This window comes from Mastigoproctus giganteus, chromosome 12, assembly GCF_048544385.1.
Source record: "Mastigoproctus giganteus isolate SK-2022 chromosome 12, ASM4854438v1, whole genome shotgun sequence".
NCBI lineage: Eukaryota > Metazoa > Arthropoda > Arachnida > Uropygi > Thelyphonidae > Mastigoproctus > Mastigoproctus giganteus.
The window spans coordinates 23,053,748-23,076,099 of NC_143586.1; the positions used below are offsets into that span (position 1 = coordinate 23,053,748).

Genomic DNA, 22,352 nt, shown 5'->3' on the forward strand with positions numbered 1-22,352 from the left:
CTCCCTTAATGCAGATTCATTTAGCGTTATGATTTAGAGCTCAATTAAGACTACTCTGCTAAGAAGAGGATGGCTGTATTGAAAATTTCAAGCAGGACATGATATGTGTCAAAAAAGCTGCTTTATCTTGAAACCTGCACCTTTATATTTTTCTATAAATTAAATATAGCAGAGTAGTCTATTAAAAATGCAGTCCATAAACCAAATAATTAGCTCCTAAAAGCAACTTTCTTAAGAAAATTATTTAATAATTAAGGTAGTATGAACCAGAGCTATAATGCTCAATACATTCTACGTTGATATCAATATTTGTAAAAGAATAAGAGAAGTTTACCTCAAAATGATACGTAGAACACTTCCATATGATACTTTCCAGAAATTAAAACGAAAACAATTAAAAAATTGAAAATCTTACATTACAGTAAGAAATAATTAACAATAATTAAAAATCAAATGAACACAATTAAAAATCAATTTAATGCAATTAAAAATTAAGTCAAAAATTAATTTAACAAAAAAAATTGCAAAACGATTTTCCTTCTTTGTTAATCTAATGTAATTTTGCACCAAGGTATTCAAAAAATCCCTCATAATTGTGTGTATCAATAGGTTATACTTGGAGAGAAAGGAAGTGAATGAAATATTCAATAAGAGAATAATTTTTGACTTAATTTTTAATTGCATTAAATTGATTTTTAATTGTGTTCATTTGATTTTTTAGTTATTGTTAATTATTTCTTACTGTAATGTACGATTTTCGATTTTTTAATTGTTTTCATTTTAATTTCTGGAGAGTATCATACCGAAGTGTTCTACGTATCATATTGAGGTAAACTTCTCTTATTATTTTACAAATATTAATAATTAAGGGAAAGAAAAGCGAATAATTTTCTGAAATGATTTTTGAAATCACCATGAAAGTACACAATGCTACTGAGACAACTTTGTCTGCTTTGCATTGCTGGATTTGTGAAGTAAAATGCCAAAAGATAAATGATACAATTAAGTTATATGATAAAATAAAGACAAATTTTGTCTGCTGGGACCCCAATCTTGTCAGGTCCCATCTTATGTTATGCAAAGGATTTAGCAAATGAAATATTTATCCCATGGCATACTCCTTTTATGATTTCCCCCACTGCTCTAATAAAATTAATCAAAAGTGGGATGAGCAGAATTAACATTTCATGGGGGAGTGGGGGGAAGGTAGCCTTTTTACTTTTTCCCCCTTATCTTAATTACTGCCAAATTTAGGTGTAATTTATTAGGTGTAACTATCAGCTTAATGCACATGTTAAATGCATAAAGCAGTGGTATAATCAATTGAGAGATGTGTGCTACGACAAATTCTGCCCTGACAATCTAGGTTAACAGTAATCCCATCCCAAAGGACCAGTGAAAAAAAAAATAATAATAATAAGAGGTAGACACACCACACTGAAGTTGAAAAACTGGAAACAGTAACACCTAAATTCCAATATATCAGCCCAGGATCTTGTAAAACATCTTTCAGTCTGTGCAGCACCAAGAACCAGACAAGTCATCTATCCACAGTTGACTTCTAACAATGCAACACAAGGAGCTGGCACAGTAAAGTCCATGTAAAACAAGAAATTAAATACACATTTAAATCCTTCTGATAATAAGTTCTTATATGCAGCACAAGAAGCCAAATACACAAGCAAATCCTTCTGACAGGAAATTCTTATAAAAATGCAACATATACCCCAGAAGTCAAATACATATGAGTCCTTTTGACAATAACTTTGTGTAAGAGTGCAAATAAGGAGATAAAACAATGAAACACTAGAAACTAAATATCAAAACTTTCTATCAGAAGGACAATTAAATCCTTCATCAAAAGTTCTTATTGAAATCAATTAGTACTATTAGTATCCAGCTCATAAGAATTTATCCCAGCTGGAGTAGCTCTAGTACGTAGAAGTGGAAACCCACCCAATAACATGGGAACAGATTACCTCATTATGTCACTTCTACCCATAAGAAAAGAAATCTCTGTTCCCTATGTTCTGGCATTCACAAGTATTCTTCACAAGAAAAATCTCTGTCCCCTATATGCATAGGCTAATTAGCATTTTTCACTAGATTATGGACCCAATTCACGTCACATATTAATGTATAATGTTTGCAAACTATCATCTATTCAAAGATTGAGCAAAATTAAATACATAGCCATTTTCCTAGACTTATTGGAACTAAAGTACTTAATTAAATCAATCAGGAAAGCGGGGGAGGGGGGGAATTATATGCTTGGTTAAGAAGTATACAGAATCTAAATCAGTGCAACCTGTTTTCGTGAGTGACCAGTGTAACCCTGAGTCTAGAGTGACAAACAGTCAGTCAGTCTAGGGTGACAAACACTGGGGAAAAAAAGAATGAAAGTAGGAATATGTTATAAGCCAAATGACTGTTAAGAATATAATGAACAATTATACAGAAAAATAGAATGGGCCAGTAAATTAGAATGTTCTTAAAATAGGATATTTTAAGAACATATACTCCCATAACATCAGAAATTTCCTGGATTTAAGGGATGACTGTTTCTATAGTAGCATACCAGAGAGGCAATGATAAAAACCAATATCCTTGATCTGAATTATTAGCAGCAATTCTTCGTCGATTAAAAATCATCTGATGAAGGAACCCTATGGGAACGTCATCATACTATATTGATGTGGGATTTACTTAAAATTACACGTAATGCCCAAGGGTTAAGAGAGGGGATTTTGCTTTGGAAAAGGTGACTACAATAATCTTTGTTGTTAAATTCTTTTTAGTAGGATCAGCTGACGGTGTTACCAACTGTAAATTCTAAATGGGAAACATTCAGGAAAGCAATCATAGAAACGAACAAGATTTTTATACCAACTAGAGAGATATTTTAATTTAAATCTAAACAGATGTCGGATGAACTGATAAAACCAGTGGCAGATGGGGGGGGGGAAAACTGCAGGATATGATTATAAATAATCAGGGAACACAGAAACCTACAGTAAGTGTAAAATTGTGTACAATCAAGTAACCAAGGAAGCTAAGGCAGATTATGAGAAATATTTGGCTAAGAATGCAAGGAAAAGTAGCAACGAATTCTTTGTTTATGTTAACACTAGAAGGAAAAGGATGACCCACAGTGACCCAGCATATATGAATGGCATAACTATTGCTGATACCATTCAGGTTGCTGACAAAATGAATAAATACAGTACTTTGCATCTACATTCACATATGAAGAAGATTTTATGGATTGGAAAACCAGAACTAAATGATTTAGTGATAACTGAGAAGAAAGTAGAAGAGAAACTGTTGAAGCTAAAAGTAAATAAGGCACCTGGGGCTAATAGAATTTATCCAATTACATTAAAAGAAACAACAAAAGAGGTAAGCAAACTTTTGGCCATAACGATGAAGGCACACTGTTGGATTTAAAGGAAATCCCTACAGATTGCAGATGTCCCTCCTATTCACAAAGGGAGAACGAAATGTGAAGTAGTAATTGCAGAACTGAGGCTTGCCTTCTGTTTCAGAGAAAATAATGAAGCTAGTTGTTAAAGAAATAATGAAGGATCATCTTGACAGGAATGCAGTTATACAGCAATCACAGCATGGATTTGTTAGGAGGTGATCTTGTTTGACCAATCCAATATGATGCAGTAACTGAGGAACTGGATGCTACAAATAATTTTAAAACATCATATACTGAGACTTTAGTAGTCTGTTGACTTTTGACACTCTTCCAGATGAAAGACTGATATACAAATTGGCACACTGTGACACTAGGGCAAGTTATTGCTATGCATTAAAGGGATGGTTGAGTGGCAGAGGACAGGAATAGTTTTTAATGGATACTGCAACAATACCCAGGAAAATTAGGCAGATGCTGAAGTGTTAATTGATGTTTAACAATGATAAATGCATGGCCTGCTGTTTATGGGTAGCAGTAATCACAGAACATCAATTGTGCAGAACTAAACTAGAGGTGATAGGAAATGATAGAGACTTAGGAGCAACTGTACAATCCATCATGAAATTCTCATAGTAATGCAGAAAGGCTGCTAGGAGGCTGTGAGAGTTATGCCAATGATATACAGGAACTTTGATAGCAGGGACAAGGAAGTGATTATCCCATTGTATAAGGCAATGGTTAGGCAGCATCTTGAGTACTGCATACAGGTCTGGAATTCCCATTTTAGGAAGTAGACTTGTGGGAATGGGTGTATAGAAGAGCAATAAGATTTTTCAGGTACACAGAAGTGAACTGAAGAAAGACTTCCATTCTTCAAATTGCAGCATTTGCAAACTAGGTACATACGAGGAGACTGAACTGATGTTTTAAAGGCTTAAATGTATTGAGTAAACTAAATATTTATGGCATCTTTACTTTTTTTCAGACAACATACATAATGGAATATAAATTTAAATTGAAAAAAATATGAAAAAAAAAAAAAAAAACAAAGATGGTTGCAGGATAGTTGTACAAAAATTTTGATCATCCCTTAACAAATCCATAATAAAATGTATTTGTTAAGGAATGATTTTGTCTGACCTAGCTGATTGGATACTATGATGCAGTAACAAAGGAAATGGATGCTAAAAATTATTTTGATGTCATATTCTTGGATTTCAGGAAAGTTTTGATAATATTGCACATAAAAGACTGCTGTACAAACTAGAGCAGCATGACATTATAGACAAGTTACTGCTATGGATAAAGGGTTGGTTGAGTGGGAGAAGACAGAGAGTGTGGTTATTAATGGATGCTGTCCTTCATGGAATCATGGAACATTGTTATTAGTAGAGTAGGTTTAGTGCTTGGCTTATTGTCATTTTATGAATTTATTAATGATATTAATGAAAATATATCAGGCTTAATGTCTAAGTTTTCAGATGATACAGAGTTTGGTTAATGACAGTAATCAAGGTATGCTACTGCAATAAGATCGAGAAAAATTAGGCAGATGGGCTGATTAATGGTAATTGAAGTCTTAACACAGACAGACAAATGGAAGGTACTGCATATTGTTAGCAGTAATCTCTGATTAATGTACCAGCTGTGTGGTACTACACTGAGGGTAGGGAAAAATTAAAAAAAACGTGAGGGTAATTGTGCAGTCAGATATGAAGTCCTCTGAGCAGTGCAGACAGGCTGCCAGGTTGTGTAATGACATACTGGAAATTTGCTAGCAGAGATAAGGCATGATTATCCCATTGTATAATGTAATGGTCAGTCTGCATCTTGAGTGCTGCATACAGGGCTGGGGTCCTCATTTTAGGAAGTATGTAGAGCTGCTGGAATGACAGCAGAGAACGTCAGTGAGATTGGTGAGAGAAACAAAGGAATGCTATTACCAAGGAAGACTTCAGTTCTTCAAATTGCAGCATCTGGAGACTAGACACCTGTGGTGAGGTGATTTGATTGAAGTGTTTAAGACTTTGAATGGATTGACCAAGCTGAATCCTCATGGCATGCTTGCTCACATAATACATGAAGGGGCATAAAAATTTAAAAAAAAAAAAAAAAAAAAATTATTGTTCCAAAGGTATAAACTTGTAATGAGAAAGTTTACATGCCTACAGCTCAAATCACATCCATCCATCTCCAGTTGTAATTTGGTGTCTTTGTCTATGACTTATCTTATTAAATGTCAAAGTTTTATCATAATTAAATATCAAAAGAAAATAAACTCACCCTATGGTCATATTCTTTAACATCAAAAATGATTTTCAGGCCAAGTTGCAAACATTCTTTAATTCCTTCTTCTAATGTAGGAATTTTTTCTCCTTTAAACCGATCACTGTATAAAACAAAGTAACGTATGTTACATTTGTTCCATGGACAACTGCACAAACTGTATCTAATAGTACCTAAGGAGCAATCTGAAAAATTGTTTTAAAACTGATAAGAAACATTAAATCACCATATTTGCAGGGTGTGGAAAGACATACAGAACATTTTATATTTTAATATTTGCATACTATATTGACAAAACATCATATCCTTTTAACAATATACTAAAAATATTAGAAAATATTATAATGCAGCAGCTTATTCTTCAATATTCATTAAGGTAATCTCCTCCTTGAGACACGTGAAATGTGATGATCACTAGACATTGTCCTTTGCAGAATCTATTGGGGAACAGTCTCTCTCTCTCTCTTTCTTCCCAGATTTTAATTTTCAAGTCCTGAATCAGATATGACTGATAAATTCTGCTTTTCAACTTTCTCTACGAAAAAAAGTCAAGCACCTTTAAATCCAAAAGGGATTTAAAGGAGATGATGGAGAGAAGAGATGTGTCTAAATCAAGAAATAAGACATACTGGAAACAAGTTTCATAATAATTCTACAGACATTATCTCTAGTTGTGTAGAAGATGACTCCATATCACCGAACCAAATATTCGGATTTCCAGGCTGATGTAATTCTGGAAATAGATATATATTTAAATAACAATGAAATAATGTTCTGCCATAACTGTTATACTTCCATACTGATTATTTTTAAAAAAATAGGCTCTGATGCTAAAATATGGAATACTGCACCAAACAGTTACCTTAGTTGAATAAAGAGGAGCAGCTTAAATGCATTTTATGTGGAGCTTCTTGTGCTCAATTATGGTAGTTCTGTTTATTTACAAATCATTAAAGGCAAAAATGAGCCTCAGCATTATCAGTTCATTTAGGATGTTTGGGTATTGGTTTCTTCGACTCCAAAAATTGTCAACAGAACTTGTATGAGATTCAATGTCACATAATAATTCTTACACAACACAGATCTTGTATGGATGGAGCATACATTGGTATGTTCCATCCATTCATCTGTGTGAAATGTTTAGTGTTGTAGCATGTTGTTGAACTGATCTATGTGGACTCATAAATTAGTGCATCAGTAACTCACCTTATGTTTTCTGGAAATGTCACAGGACATGTGTGAGACAACATCGGGTCTTGCACCAAGTCCATCACTTACCATCTGATAATAAGTTAATATGGAACAATGAGAACAAGAATCACGAGTTTGAAACTAATTACAAACCCTCAGTTTCTGCAGTTGAATTGCTCTCTTTACAAATGATTCAACAAAATATGTGACTGAACAGACCATGTTCCATTGTGGACTGTACAAAATGATGAGAAACAAACTTAAAAAATAATCTATTTGTGATTTGAGTTTTTAATAAAAATCCTTTTATTTATATTTTAATATTTGTATAATATATTGACAAAAAGAATCATATCCTTTTAAAATCTTCTAAAAATACTGAAAAATATTATAAACTAGCCTAAATTTCAGTGTCATTAAGGTGATCTCCTTCTTCAGGCATATACTCTGCCACATATGTCAATTCCACAGGGATACAATAATGTTCTGCATGGATTAAGGATAACAAATCAGCACACTTAAAATTGGGTCCACAGTAATAATGATTGTCATTATTACTGTGGATCCAAATCATTATTTCTCATTTCATTTCAAAGGGCAAAACTGCCATTTGTCTTAACAGTGAATCTCAGGACATTCCCTATTAGTTTGGACCCAATTTATATATTTTTATAGATAATCTCTGTATATCAGTTTTCCACTGTATGGTTAATAATATTTCATTTTCATTTTCTGCGAGTTAAAGCTCGCAACTATTGTAAAGCAGTTAAACAGTCCAAACTAGATTTTGAACAGGCTAAGAGTAGGAAACTTGCTTCTTGTCCAAATGGCAGCCAAGCATTCTAGTCTCTTGCCAAAGCTATTGGCTGCAACTTTTGCCCATTTCTGTTCCCACCTCTGTAAAAACCAGATGGTTCTATTGCCACTTCAAGGATAAGGCTGACTTGCTAGCTTCCTATTTTTCTTCAACTCTTGTATTAATGATCTTGGTAAATCACCATTCCCAGTACACTCCATTCAATGCCTGTGGGCTTCCATCTAAAGGATGTCAGAAGGATTTTGAAAAATCTTGATGTGCTAAGAAAGCTCCAGGTGTTGATAGTATTTCTCCACTTGTTCTCTAAACCTGTGCTCCTGAAGTTACTCCTGTTCTGTGTCTTGCCTTTTTTTTAATTTTTTTTTTTTTTTATTTCAAAGGTGTTTTTGTTTTTTGGAAATTTGCTCATATTCATCCAGTTTCTAAAAAGGATGACAAATCCCTGCCATCTAATTATCATCCAATTGCAATTATTTCCACTCTTTCTAAATTAATGGAGAAATCAATTAACCATCAACTCTTCAATTATCTCGAAACCTTCCATTTGATCAACGATCGCCAGTATGGATTCCATCAATGTCATTCCATTGGTGATATTCTGGCTCATGTTGCCCACTATGGACAAACTCAATGGAAAAGTGTGGTGAAATTCAAGCAGTTGCTCTTGACATTTCAAAGGCTTTTGATTATGTTTGGCATAAAGGTCTTCTAAATAAGCTTTCATCTTATGGTTTGCTAACTGTTTTTTGTAATTGCATATCCAGTTTTTTCTCCCTGACTGCTCATGGGTGATGGCTCTGTCATTTAACTTTTCCAAATGCTGGTGTTCCCCAAGGTTCAGTTCATTTTCTCTTATATATTAATGGCCTTCTTCTTCTTCTGTTGACTGGAAATCCTATCCATCGTTTTGCTGACAGCACATTGCATTTCACCTTCCAGTTTGAGAAACTTTTCCCTGCTCAAGCAGCTTCAACTTCTCGAATATCCACTAACAATTCCTTAAATGCTGATTTCCAGGTAATTCTCTAGTGGGCAAAGATAACTTAGTTGATTTCAATACTTCTAAAACTCAACCCTGTCTTATATCTCTCACAAAAAAAGGATTCTTCTTCTCCTATGCTTATCTTCGATGGCACTCCAATTTATAGGCAAGTTAATTCAGTATAATCTAATTCATATATCTCTATTGGGGATTACCCTGACTTCTAATATCTCTCGGCATAAGCACATTAAAAATATTGCTTTCTCTGCATCTAAAAACAGGGTTTTCTCTTTTGTTCTCGATGTTACTTTTCTTCCAAACAGCTGTTCACTCTGCACAGATTTCAAATTGGCACTACTATGGAACGTTGTTCTCACATTTGGGATGGTGCCCTCAAAATCTCTCTCAGACTTCTAGATTCCATTCAGAAGAGGACAGTTAAGGTTAATTAATGACTCATCTCTAACAGTCTCTCCTCTCTCTGTCTCGTAGATGTTCTGTTTGTGCTGCATGCCTTTTCTATAAATATTTCCATGGGCACTGCTCTTCAGAATTGGCTTTTGCAATCCTTCCCTCTCTTCCAAACCAGTCTGAATACGTGCTGCAACCAGTCAATATCCATTTACTGTCCAACTTCAAAATCACAGAACCAACTTTTCTTCTTGCTCATTTATTCATTCAACTTCTGTTTTTCTGGAACAACCTTCCTTCATAAGTATTTTCTTCATACTTTCTGTAAAATTACAATATAGAGAAGTTCAAGTCTAATGTCAACAAATATCTTCTTTCATATTCTCAACCTGTAACCCATGCTTTTAATAGCATGCACAGTACTAAGTACTATAGGTTCTAATATCTCTCTTATTTGGGGTTTTCATTAAAAAAAAAGTTAGTTGCTCCCTAATAGAGTTCTGTGAGAAAACTGTGTGGTGTAAAAATGCTTACGTGGTCAAAGCTCTGCATAGCAACTCCTTAAGGGAATGAGAAAAACTTATTTTCAAAAGGAAATTATATCAGTAGTTCATAAAATGAGCAAAAAGAACAAAGAAAAGTGTGAACATTTAATGTAATTTTACTCATACAATAAAGTATAATCTAATTCAGAATATGTACTATGGTATTAAACATGAAAATGATGAGTGTACATTTTGCATTGATTGTATATCATCATATTAATCTGTAATTTACATAATGAACAGTAATTATTGCACGTGTATGTATACAATATTTAATATTGTAATTATATATACAATAGTGCATACACACAGTATTAATGTATATACACTGCCATTAATATCCAGACACCCCCTCCATCGATGGGGAAACAGGTTCTATGTATGCAACACATCACAGAACCTGCTATAAATATGCACACTGGGCTTCGAACAAACAATTGCAAAAGTGGGCATGCAAGATGACACGTTCAACAGAATTGATCACCTCAACAAATGCTAGACACTGATTAACATGGTGTAAGGAGTGCGAATCCTGGGCTTTAGAGCAGCGGAAAACAATCCTATGGAGAGAGGAGTTGAGGTTCGCACTCTACCAGTCTGATGGCTGTTCCTGGGTGTGGCGAATGCCAGGGAAACAGTTCTTCCTGATTGTATCCCAACAATGAAGTTTGGTGGAGGCAGTGTCATAGTATGGGGATCCTTTTGTGGTTTGGCTTGGGCCCATTAGTCATTATTGACAAAACCATGAACGTTGTGCAATACCAGGATTACGCACTTCCAACATTATGGCAATACTTCGGGAAAGGCCCATACCTATATCAGCAAGACAGCGCACCATACCATACTGCTCGGGTTGTAACAGAGTGGTTTGAGGATATTGGTATGGAAAAGTTGGATTGGTCAGCCCGGACTCCAGATGCTCCATCCATTCATCTGTAATTTACATAATGTACTCTGGCGCACTATGGCCATAGTTGCTGATGCGTCTAATAAATCGTTAAACCAACTACTGAGCAATAATTACTTGCAATTAATTACCAAGCAATAATTAGCTTTTGGGATGTATTGGATCATCACGGTCCTACATATCGAGATTGCCCAAAGAACAAGGCTGAACTGGTGGCTGCGCTAAAGGCCGAGTGGAGGAACATACCACCTGACATTTATAAAAAGCTGGTTGTAATACGCTGTGAAGACTAAAGGCCATCATAAAAGCAAAAGGTTTCAGCACGAAATATTAAATGACACAATAAAAGCTCTTTTTTTGTCTGAAGGCAAGTGTCCGGATATTAATGGTGGGGAAGCGTATACTTAGATTTATAACAAAGCCTAACTGTAGACTGGGGAATTGGTTTCGGACTTTTAAATCTATAAATTTGTTCTATTACAGTGAAAGAGCATGTTTTAAAAGAAAATTATGAAAGTGCATGTGAACGGTTAATTCACTTTCACATTTAGGCTGTACTTGAAAAAAAATTGACAGTTCTAATCCTTGATGAGCATCCTGCAAAGAAACTTCTTGACCAGCCCCTGGCTCATAGGTTCCTCCTCTTCATCAGGAAAAATTTCAGCTTCTAATATGTCTGCAATGAGTTTCACATCATTCTTATATATCCTGAAGCATACAACGTCCAAATCAGTGTAGTCTTCAAAACACGTTTCCCCTCTAAGTGTAAGCAAATGATGCGTATCCACAATAAAATTTCTTGACTATTATCATACCGTTCTTTACTGTTCTTTGTGATTAATAGAGGAAGAAGCATGTGAATTTTCATTCACTGCATCAGTCAAGGGGTGACAAATGCAGCTCTGTATTGTTTTAAGCATTTGGCAGCCACTTTTTGTCAACCTCATATTTACTGAAGCACATGCAACACTTTGATTTAACATTGTGTTTTGCTTTCAGGATACTGGAAAATTGCTGCAATGGATAAAGGGATGGTTGATTGGGAGATGGCAGAGAGTGGTAATAAATGGACACTGCTCTACGTGGACTAATGTTATTAGTAGAGTCCCACAGGGTTTGGTGTTTGTCCCATTGTTGTTTTGTGTATTTATCAATGATATCGATGAAGGTATATCAGGCTTAATGTTGAAGTTTGCAGATGATACAAAGGTTGGAATGGTTGTTAATGATAGTAAAGACAGTATGCTGCTGCAACTGGATCTAGAAAAGTTAGGCAGATAGGCTGACAAGTGGCCACTGAAGTTTAATATTGGCAAATGAAACTCCTGCATATGGGTAGCAGTAACCCAACAGAAATGTACCAAATGTATGGTACTACACTCAGGGAGTGTGGAGAATGAAAAAGAACTGGGGGTAATTGTGCAGTCAGATATGAAGTTCTCTGAGTAGTGCATACGAGCTGCGAGCGCAGGTCAATGATATTTAGGAATTTTTCTAACAGAGACAAGGAGGTCAGGACCCATCTTGAGTACTGCATACAGGTCTGGAGGCCTTATTTTAGGAAAGATGTAGAGTTGTTAGAATGAGTATAGAGAAGGACAAGATTGGTGAGAGGAACAAAGGGGTCTCTTACCAAGACAGGCTTAAATTCTGCAAGTTGCAGCATCTTGAGACTAGGCACATATGAGGTGATCTGATTGAGGTGTACAAGGCCTTGAATGGTTTGAGCAGGCTCAATGCTTATGGTATACTTCTGCTTGCTCAGATTAAGAACCTGAGGGGACATAGATTCAAACTGAGGAAAGACAGTTGTACAATAGATGTATGGAAGTTTGCTTTTAGCCAGCAGATAGTTCATTGCTGAAACAGACTTCCATATGTTGTTGTGGAAGTTGATAGCTTAAATAAATTTAAGGCTGAACTAGACAATCATTTGGAGTGACCGGATGGGTGAAATGGGAAGTTTTTTATTTTTTATTTTTTGGCTGATGCTGCATTAGATTGTTTTCTTGCATCATATGCCTCAACTAATGCTAATACAGTCAGCAGTGTCTTCAAGTCTTGAAACCTTCTGGGTTTTCCCAGTGATTAAGAGATGAAGAGAGGAAATCCATTTTTGTCACTACATTTCTCACCTTTAAATGTAAGCATTTTATTTGCCAGAAACTTTCAAAAATAAAAAGAGTCCTGTTTTGTCAGCATACAACCAGATGTTCTGATCATATGGGGAAAGCAGAATTTGTAGTTTCACTATCAACAGCATGTCATCTTCTCTATGCCATATCCTCAAAAAAGTCTGTGTGTGTGTGTGTGTGTGTGCGCGCACGCGCACATATGCACGCACATAAAAAAGTACAGTGTATATGTTAAAGTAAAAACATAAGCAGACAGTATCATGTTATACAATGACAGACGAGGTGATACAACTGCCAATAAGGTTATCATTCTAAAATTTGAAAATAATTCTACTTCACAGTAGCACTAGAAGAGAAATATATTTCTTTTCAAAAAATTTCCACTTACAACAGCCATAGACTGTACAGTAAATATTAGGTTAAATTTTTCTATGCTGGATTAATGAGAAAATCTTGTAGTTCTTTTTTTCCATTGTTTTCTGTGATTTGACAGAAAAAGATTATAAATACTGTACTGTATTATATAGCATTATACATCATGTATGCAATATATGTTGAGAGTAGGAGTGTGCTATAGGCTTAATGACTCTGATGAGAATAATAAGAAACTGTACAGAGAAATAGAGTGGGCCACTACATCAGAGAGTCTTATAATGGGGGATTTTAATTTCCCAGATATTGACTGCAATTTGTGGGTTGGTCGCTCACTCACTAGCAAGGCTTTTGTGGATTTATTGGATGATTGTTTTCTACATCAGCATGTTCGGGAGGCAACTAGAGGGAGTAATACTCTTGATTTGATTATCAGTAGTGATTCTTTATGCATTAAGAATCTGCAGATAAAGGAACCACTAGGTGGCAGTGATCATAGCGTGCTGAAGTGGGACTTACTCAAAGAGGTAATTACCATCAGGGGTAAAGGGAAGGGTTATTGCTTTCGTAAAGGCGACTACGATGGTCTGAGACAGTATTTAAATTCAAAATGGGAAGCATTCAAAGAACATATCTTGGAAGCTACTAGGGCTTTACATACCAACTAAGAAATATTGTTCAAAGTTTAGGCCTAAATGGATGTCAGATGAACTAATGAGACATATGGCAGAGAAGAAAAATGCATGGGATACATACAAATTAACACGTGACACAGAAGCCTATGATAGATACAAGTTGATCTGTAACCATCTGTAAGGCAGGCAAAGTCAGATTACGAGAAATCTTTGGCAAGGGATGCAAAGAAAAACAGCAAAGAGTTCTTTACTTATGTAGACTCTAAAAGGAAGGGGATGAATCAGATTGGTCCACTGTTGATGATCCTGCTCAGGCAGCTAACAAACTAAACGAATATTTTGCATCGACATTCGCACATGAGGAGTTATTCAGCGAGGGGAATGCCAGAGGTGTATTCAACTCTGGCGGTAAGCTAGAATATCTTGTAATAACTGAGAGTAAAGTGAAGGAGAAATTGTTGAAGATAAACACAAGAAAGGCACCTGGGGTGGATGGGATCTATCCAGTTATATTAAAGGAGGCAGCAAAGGAAGTAAGCAAACCCTTAGCCATAATTATGAGAGCATCCTTGGACTCAGGGGAGGTACCCATAGACTGGAGATGTGCAAATGTGACCCCAATTCACAAAGGAGGATCAAAGGCCGCACAAGTAATTATAGACCTCTGAGTTTAACTTCTGTTCCAGGAAAATTAATGGAGGCACTGGTTAAAGAAGCACTGCAGGATCATCTAGACAAGACTTCAGTTATAGCTCGGACACAGCATGGTTTTGTTAAGGGAAAGTCTTGCCTGACCAATTTGATTGGATACTATGATGCAGTCACAAAAGAACTGGATGCAGGGAATAACTTTGATATTATATACTTGGATCTTAGAAAGGCTTTTGATACTTTTGCACATGGAAGACTGCTGCATAAATTGGAGCAGTGTGGCATTGGAGGTAAATTGCTGCTATGGATAAAGGGGTGGTTGAGGGGGAGAAGACAGCGTGGTAATCAATTGTCACTGCTCATCGTGGACTAATGTTATTAGTGGAGTCCCTCAGGGTTTAGTGTTGGGTCCATTATTGTTTTCTGTATTTATAAATTATATTGATGATGGTATATCAAGCTTAATGTCCAAGTTTGCAGACGATACAAAGGTTGGCAGGGTTGTCAAGGACACTACTGACACTATGCTGCTGCAACAGGATCTGGAAAGGTTGAGCAGATGGGCTGAGAGGTGGCAAATGAAGTTTAACATTGACAAATGTAAAGTACTATATATGGGAAACAGCAACCCCAGAGCAACGTATCAACTCTGTGGTACTACACTGACAATGGTAGAGAATGAAAAGGACCTGGGGGTAATTGTGCAGGCAGATATGAACATGGTGTCTTGTCAATGGTATATAGGAATTTTTCTAGCAGGGATAAGGAGGTGATTATTCCCTTCTATAAGGCAATGGTCAGGCCACACCTTGAGTACTGTGTACAGGTCTGGAGGCCTCATTTCAAGAAGGATGTAGAGCTGCTGGAATGAGTATAGAGAAGGGCAACAAGATTGGTGAATGGAACAAAGGGGGTGCTCTTACGAAGAAAGGCTTAAGTTTTGCAAATTACAGTGTCTGGAGACTAGGCACCAGCGAGGTGATCTGATAGAGGTGTATAAAGCCTTCAATGGTTTGAGCATGCTCAATGCTGATGGGATTCTTCCTCTTGCTCAGAATAATCACCTGAGAGGGCATAAATTCAAATTGAGGAAAGACAGATGTAGGATTGATGTGCGGAAATTTGCCTTTAGCCAGCAGGAAGGTGGTTGGTGGAACAGACTTCCATTCCTTGTCGTGGAAGTTGATAGCCTAAATAAATTGAAGGCTCAGCTGGACAGGTATTTCGAACGAATGGAGGGGTGTGGTTTTTTTTTTTTGGCTGATGCTGCATAAGCTTGCTTTCTTGCATCATATGACTCTACTAATGCTAATGTTAAATATGACTGTGTAAATTTTTGAAATATTTCTTTCTTTCATTTTTATATATTTTACTTTCAAAAGACTAATGGAGTCATTGGTTAAAGAGGTGATATAGGATCACCAAGACAAGACAGCAGTAATAGTTTGGACACAGCATGGGTTTGTTAAGGGGAAGTCTTGTCTGACCAATTTGATTGGATACTACGATATGGTCACAAAGGAACTGGATGCAAAAAATAATTTTGATATCATATACTTGGATTTCAGTAAAGCTTTTGTTACTATTACACATGGAAGACTACTTTAGTATTGGAGTAGTATGGCATTAAGAGAAAATTGCTGTTATGGATAGAGGGATGGTTGAGTGGGAGACAGCAGAGAGGGGTAATAAATAGACACTGCTCTATGTGGACTAATGTTATTAGCGGAGTCCCCCAGGGTTCGGTGCTGGGCCCATTGTTGTTTTGTGTATTTATCAATGAAGGTATATCAGGCATTAAGGGCTTATGCCTCAAGCTGCGAAAGAGTTAGACTATGTATATTTTAGTGCACTTGCATCATTTTTATACACAGCCAATTACAGATTAGCAAATTTGCAATAGCGGCATCGTTTATGGAAACGGTGCCATCTGGGTGGTGGTATCCACTGAGAATAAGTAACAACAGTCTTCTCCTTCGGGTGAAGCATTACTTATTCGAAGTAGTGCAATGTCATGGCAACTCATCGTGAAGGTATTCACAATATGAGATGTAACTTAAACGATGCCGCTATTGCAAATTTGCTAATCTATAATTGGCTGTGTATAAATGATGCAAGTGCACTAAAATATACATAGTCTTACTCTTTCGCAGCTTGAGGCATAAGCCCTTAATGCATTACAGTCCTAACTTATATCATACACCATCAGGCATCTCTCATATTGTGGAGATATACTTCACAACTGTTTTGTCGTCATTACATCACTCGGGTACCTACCTACCCACCCACCGAAGAAGGGCCAAATAGCCCTGAAACGGCACCAGGGGGAGCCTGATGATGTCCGGAGTTTCCAAGAATAGGTAACAATAGCCTTCTCCACTGGGGAAGCGTTGCCTATTCGAGGAGTTTATAAGTTTTTGAGTGGTGTGAGTTGAAGGAGTTACTGTCCCTTTCATTCTTCTGTACCGTTTCTTTTCCTCTTCCACTCCTACTATTACTTTCCCTCTACCTTTTTGCTTTTCTAAGTCTAATAGGGACAACTGGATAGTCGAGTTATTATCCCACGCAAATACAAAATAGCCCTGAAACGGTGCCATCTGGGTGGTGTTATCCACTGAGAATAAGTAACAACAGGCTAATCCTTCGGGTGAAGCGTTACTTATTCGAAGTAATGCAATGTCATGGCAACTCGTCGTGAAGGTATTCACAATATGAGATGTAACTTAAACAATGCCGCTATTGAAAATTTGCTAATCTATAATTGGCTCTGTATAAATGATGCAAGTGCACTAAAATATACATAGGTATATCAGGCTTAATATCCAAGTTTGCAGATAATACAAGAGTTTTCATGGTTGTTAATGACAGTAAAGACAGTATGCTACTGCAACAGGATCTAGAAAAGTTAGGCAGATGGGCTGAGAAGTGGCAACTGAAGTTAAACATTGACAAATGCAAAGTACTGCATATGGGTAGCAGTAACCCAAGAGAAATGTACCAACTGTGTGGTACTACACTCAGGGAGTGTGGAGAATGAAAAAGACCTGGGGTTAATTGCGCAGTAAGATATGAAGTTCTCTGAGCAGTGCAGATGGTCTGCCAGAGCAGGTCATGGAGTTTTGTCAATGATATATAGGAATTTTGCTAGCAGAAACAAGGAGGTGATTATCACTTTGTATAAGGCAGTGGTCAGGCCACACCTTGAGTACTGTGTACAGGTCTGGAGGCTTCATTTTAGGAAGGATGTACAGTTTCTAGAACGAGTACAGAGAAGATTGGTGAGAGGAACAAAGGTGTGTGCTTATGAAAAAAAGCTTAAGTTGCAGCATCTGGAGACTAGGCACCTGCTAGGTGACCTGATCAAGGTGTATAAGGCCTTGAAAGGTTTGAGCAGGCTCAATGCTGATGGGATACTTCCGCTTGCTCAGATTAAGAACCTGAGGGGGCATAGGTTCAAATTGAGGAAAGACAGTTGTAGAATAGCTGTGCAGAAATTTGCCTTTTGCCAGTAGGTGATTGATTGGTGGAACAGATTTTTCATCTTTTGTTGTGGAAGTTGATAGCCTAAATAAATTTAAGGCTGAGCTGGACAGGCACTTAGAAAGAATGGGAGGCTTTTTTTTTTTTTTTGGCTGATGCTGCATAAGCTTGCTTTCTTGCATTATATGCCTATGCTAATGTATTGAGTAACTACCATCAAGGCTAAAGGGAAGGGCTTTTGCTTTTGCAAAAGGTGACTACAGAGGTCTGAGACAGTTTTTAAATTCTGTACAATGGGATCAACTGATGATGTTACCAACGTTGAATTCTAAATGGGAAGCCTTCAGGGACTTAATGTTGAAGGCTACTAGGCTTTTCATTCCAATCAAGAAATACTGTTCAAGGTTCAGTCCTAAATTGATGTCAGATGAATTAATGAGGCTCGTGGCAGAGAAGAACAATGTATGGGATGCATATAAATTATCAGTTGACACAGAAGCCTAAAGCCTATGGCAGATATAAGCTTATCTGTAATCAAGTCACAAAGGAGATTAGGCAGGCGAAGGCAGATTATGAGAAATATTTGGCAAAGCATGCAAAGAAAAACAGCAAAAAGTTCTTTACATATGTAAACTCTAGAAGGAAAGGGATGAATCAGATTGGACCACTTAACATAGATGGGTTGGCTATTGATTATTATGCTCAAGTAGCTGATAAACTGAATGAGTATTTTACATCTACCTTCACACATGAGGAGTTATTCAATGAGGCGAATGCCAGTAGTTTATCAAACTCTAACAGGGAGTTAAGAAGTGATTTTGTAATAACTGAGAGCAAAGTGGAGGAGAAATTGTTGAAGTTAAACGTAAGGAAGGCACCTGGGATGGATGGAATCTGTCCAGTTATATTAAAGGAGGCAGCAAGGGAAGTAAGCAAACTCTTAGCCATAATTATGAGCTTCCTTGGATTCAGGGGAGGTCCCCCATGGACTGGAGGTGTGCAAATGTATCACCAATTCACAAAGTGGGTTCAAAAGTTGACACAATTAACTATAGACTTGTTAGTTTAATTTGTGTTCCAGGGAAAATAATGGAGTCTCTTGTTAAAGAAGCATTGCAGGATCATCTAGACAAGACTGCCATAATAGTTAACACACAGCATGGGTTTGTTAAAGGGAGTCTTTTTTTTTTTTTTTTTTTTTGATTTGGTAGTTGTTGGTGCATCGGCTTCTGTGGCCATATTGCACCTCCCAAGGTTTTTGCAGTACTTTGATCCAAGCCCGAGGCGCGGGAATCGAACCCGCGACCTTTGGGTTGCCGGGCAGGTACTTTACCCACTCGGCTAGCCCGGTCGGCAAGGGAGTCTTGTCTGACCAGATTTGCAGATAAAGGAACCCAGTGATTACTTTATTTGCAAATTCGTAATGCATGAATAACCACTGCTGATAATCAGATCAAGAGTATTACACTCTCTGATTGCCTCTCGAACATGCTGCTGTAAAACAGTCATTCAATAAATCCAAAAGAATCTTGCTAGTGTGTGAGTGACCAACCCACCAGTTCCAGTCAATATCTGGAAAGTTAAACTCCCCCATTATAAGACATTCTGATTTACTGGCCCACTCTACTTCTCTGCACAATTGCTCATTATACTCATCAGATTCATTATGCCTACAACACACACCTACTCTCATTTTTCCTTTCCCAGGGCTTATGACACACCAAACAGACTTAATGTTGCATTGTTCACCAACATCAGTTGGATGTACTTCCTTAGATTTTATTTTATGTTTTTCTTAACTAATAGTATAACCCCTCCTCCCTTCCTGTTTATCCTTTCTGTACATATTGTACTCCCAAAATTCCAATTCTGCACTACTTATATCTGTGTGGCACCATGTCTTTGATATCCCAACAATATCTGCCTTTGATGTCTTTACTAGCACTTCAAGCTCATCAAATTTATTAACTATACTCCTAGCATTGGTGTACGAGCAAGTACACATGCACCTGTTTCTACTCTTAGTTACTCTAACACAGCCCATGTATTTATTTGTTCCACTATTACTCCCAACAGTCCTGGAATCTCCATTGCCTTGCTTTCCATGTTGCTGCTCATTCTAATAGAAGCAGTGCAAGAATCACTTTTGCTTCTGCCTCGGTCACTGATAACCTTTTAGCCCGTGTATCCCCCCCAAGCTAGCAGTTTTCCGACCCACCTAACACTGCCTCGATAGCATCAGCAAATATTCTTGTACCCTTTCTATTTAAGTATACTCCATCCCTGTAGAAGCAGTCTCTTCTGTTAACAAGCACAGACCAGGCTGAAAAAAATTCTACCCCTTGAGCCTTGCACAATCTCTCCAGGGTCAAATCGATCGACAAGGCTCTCACATAAACTCCTTCCTATCTTGTCTGGGCAGAATTGCAGACATTTTCACATTCAACCCTAACTTGCGACTTTTTTTCAATATTGACCTGTACTTGTTGAGTAAATCTGCAGGTCTCTTACTCTTAATGTCATTAGTTCCAATGTGTACAACAATATCACCTTTTGTGCCCTTAAAGGATGATATCTGCTCTGCAATGTCATCAACTTTTGCCCCTGGCAGACATACCCTGGTCCTGTCCTATACATGTAAAGGGCATGTGTTTAGGAGGGCAGAAGAAAACTGAAGTATAATAAAGGCTATAAGGAAAAGAAAGAAAAACTGGATTGGATATGTATTGAGGAGAAAAAGTTTAAGAGATGTAATTGAAGTGACAGAGAAAGGTTAAATACTTTGATAGAGGCTGATGGATATTGTGCACTGAAGGAAAGCTAAGATGAAGTGATGAAGATGTGATTTAGCTACCATGTAACAGAAAACTTATGATAATTTTATAAAAATGGTGAGAATAGTTTATTCTCATTAAATGAGAATAAACTATGAGAAAATAATAGTGTGAACTATTAAAAGAATGAGAATTATTTTTTCTTAAATAGAAAAAAAAATGAGAATAAACTATTACGAGAAAATAAATAATAAAATAATAGAGAATAATGAGAATAAAATATTATAAAAAAATTAACTAAAATGAGAATAGTTTATTCTCATTTTAGCAATCAGGACATTGAAATTGAAAGCCAAAAAGGAAGGAATTCTGTTCATAAGAATATTAACTGCGTTACCAACCTGTATACATGCCTTGCTGCTGCATCTAACTTCCTTATCTCCTCAAATGTAAGGTCACCAAGTCTTCCAAATCCATTTGTTGTTCGCTCTACTGTATCATCATGAAAAAGAACTGCTATGTTGTCTTTTGTAAAGGACATGTCAAATTCTATTCCATCAGCATCATTATTTTTGGCCTAAAAATAAATTACATGCTGTTATACTCAATATTTTTAAATGCTATTCCAATACACAATAGGAACTCATGAGGAGTTGCCTGAAGTGACTGCAAGAAGAGATTGATGAAATAACTCCTTTGAGAAAAAAATAGGTGCGTGTGTATATATGCAGCATGAACAAAATAATTAATGACAATTCAAAAAATAATTTCAGGAAAGTTAGTTATTAGCATTTGCAAGCAACCAAATATATCAATACACTTTAACTTAAATTTAGTACTCACTTCCCAAGATCAAATCTATATGATCTTCCACCAAAAATGCACAGCCCATTGTTATTAAGCACTATTCAATTTAGTTGTCATACATAACAATGAAGTTTAAACTGGGCTTTTGAAAAACAGAAATAAAAAAAAAAGTTGAAGTGGGGGGGGGGCCAAATCCAATTGATTCTTACAATAATTAGTTGGATTTGATCGCCCATACCAAAAATTTCTTCTATAGATTAATCTCATTCATTTGGAGTCCTATGCCATTCCTTTCTACCGCAGATGAAATCCCCTGTAAATCAGCACTCCACCACATTCCTTTTCACAATGTCCATCCATATCCTCTTAGGTCATTCCCACCCTCACTTTCTCTACACACACACACACACACACACACACACACACACACATCCAAGATCCTCTTCACTGATTCATCTGGTCCCTTTCTCTTGATATGTTCAATCCATCTCAATCTCCCTTTTTTATTTTATTCCCAATTGATACAATTGCTAGGCTTCTTCTAACTTACTGCTTTCTCACTTTATCCTTTCTGGTTATTCCACTTATCCATCATAACATTTGCATTTCTATGAATGTTAAGATAGATTCTCAGTTTCGAGTGAATTACGTTGAGTTCAGCCATCCACTGTGTGCACAGTGGATGGCTGAACTGAAGTCACTTTAGTACAATGTCAATTTTTCCCAATGTTTAGCAAGCAATCAAAAAGCCAAAAAAAGCTGTGTGCATGGATGAAAATTTGGGAAGACTTTCTACCACCATGTTGTTTCACAATATAACCCCAGGGGCTCACCTCTGGTGAGTATGGGCTTGGCACACCCAGGGTCGTGAGCTGGATATCATCGTTCTTCTCTTTCTTGGTGATTCCTTCTACTTCTGATTCTTGTTTTCTCTC

General features: G+C 36.7%; 1 protein-coding gene across 1 annotated transcript in view; it reads right to left on the reverse strand.

Moving 5' to 3' along the window:
* Window positions 1-22,352, reverse strand: part of LOC150076778 (glycerophosphodiester phosphodiesterase 1) — a 121,573-nt gene that overhangs the window by 78,242 nt on the left and 20,979 nt on the right. The window contains exons 2-3 of the mRNA XM_090386710.1: window positions 21,012-21,187; window positions 5,708-5,813 (exon numbers count right to left, since the gene is read on the reverse strand). Of these exons, the coding sequence (XP_090242836.1) occupies window positions 5,708-5,813; window positions 21,012-21,187 (282 nt within the window). The remainder of the gene's footprint in view (window positions 1-5,707; window positions 5,814-21,011; window positions 21,188-22,352) is intronic.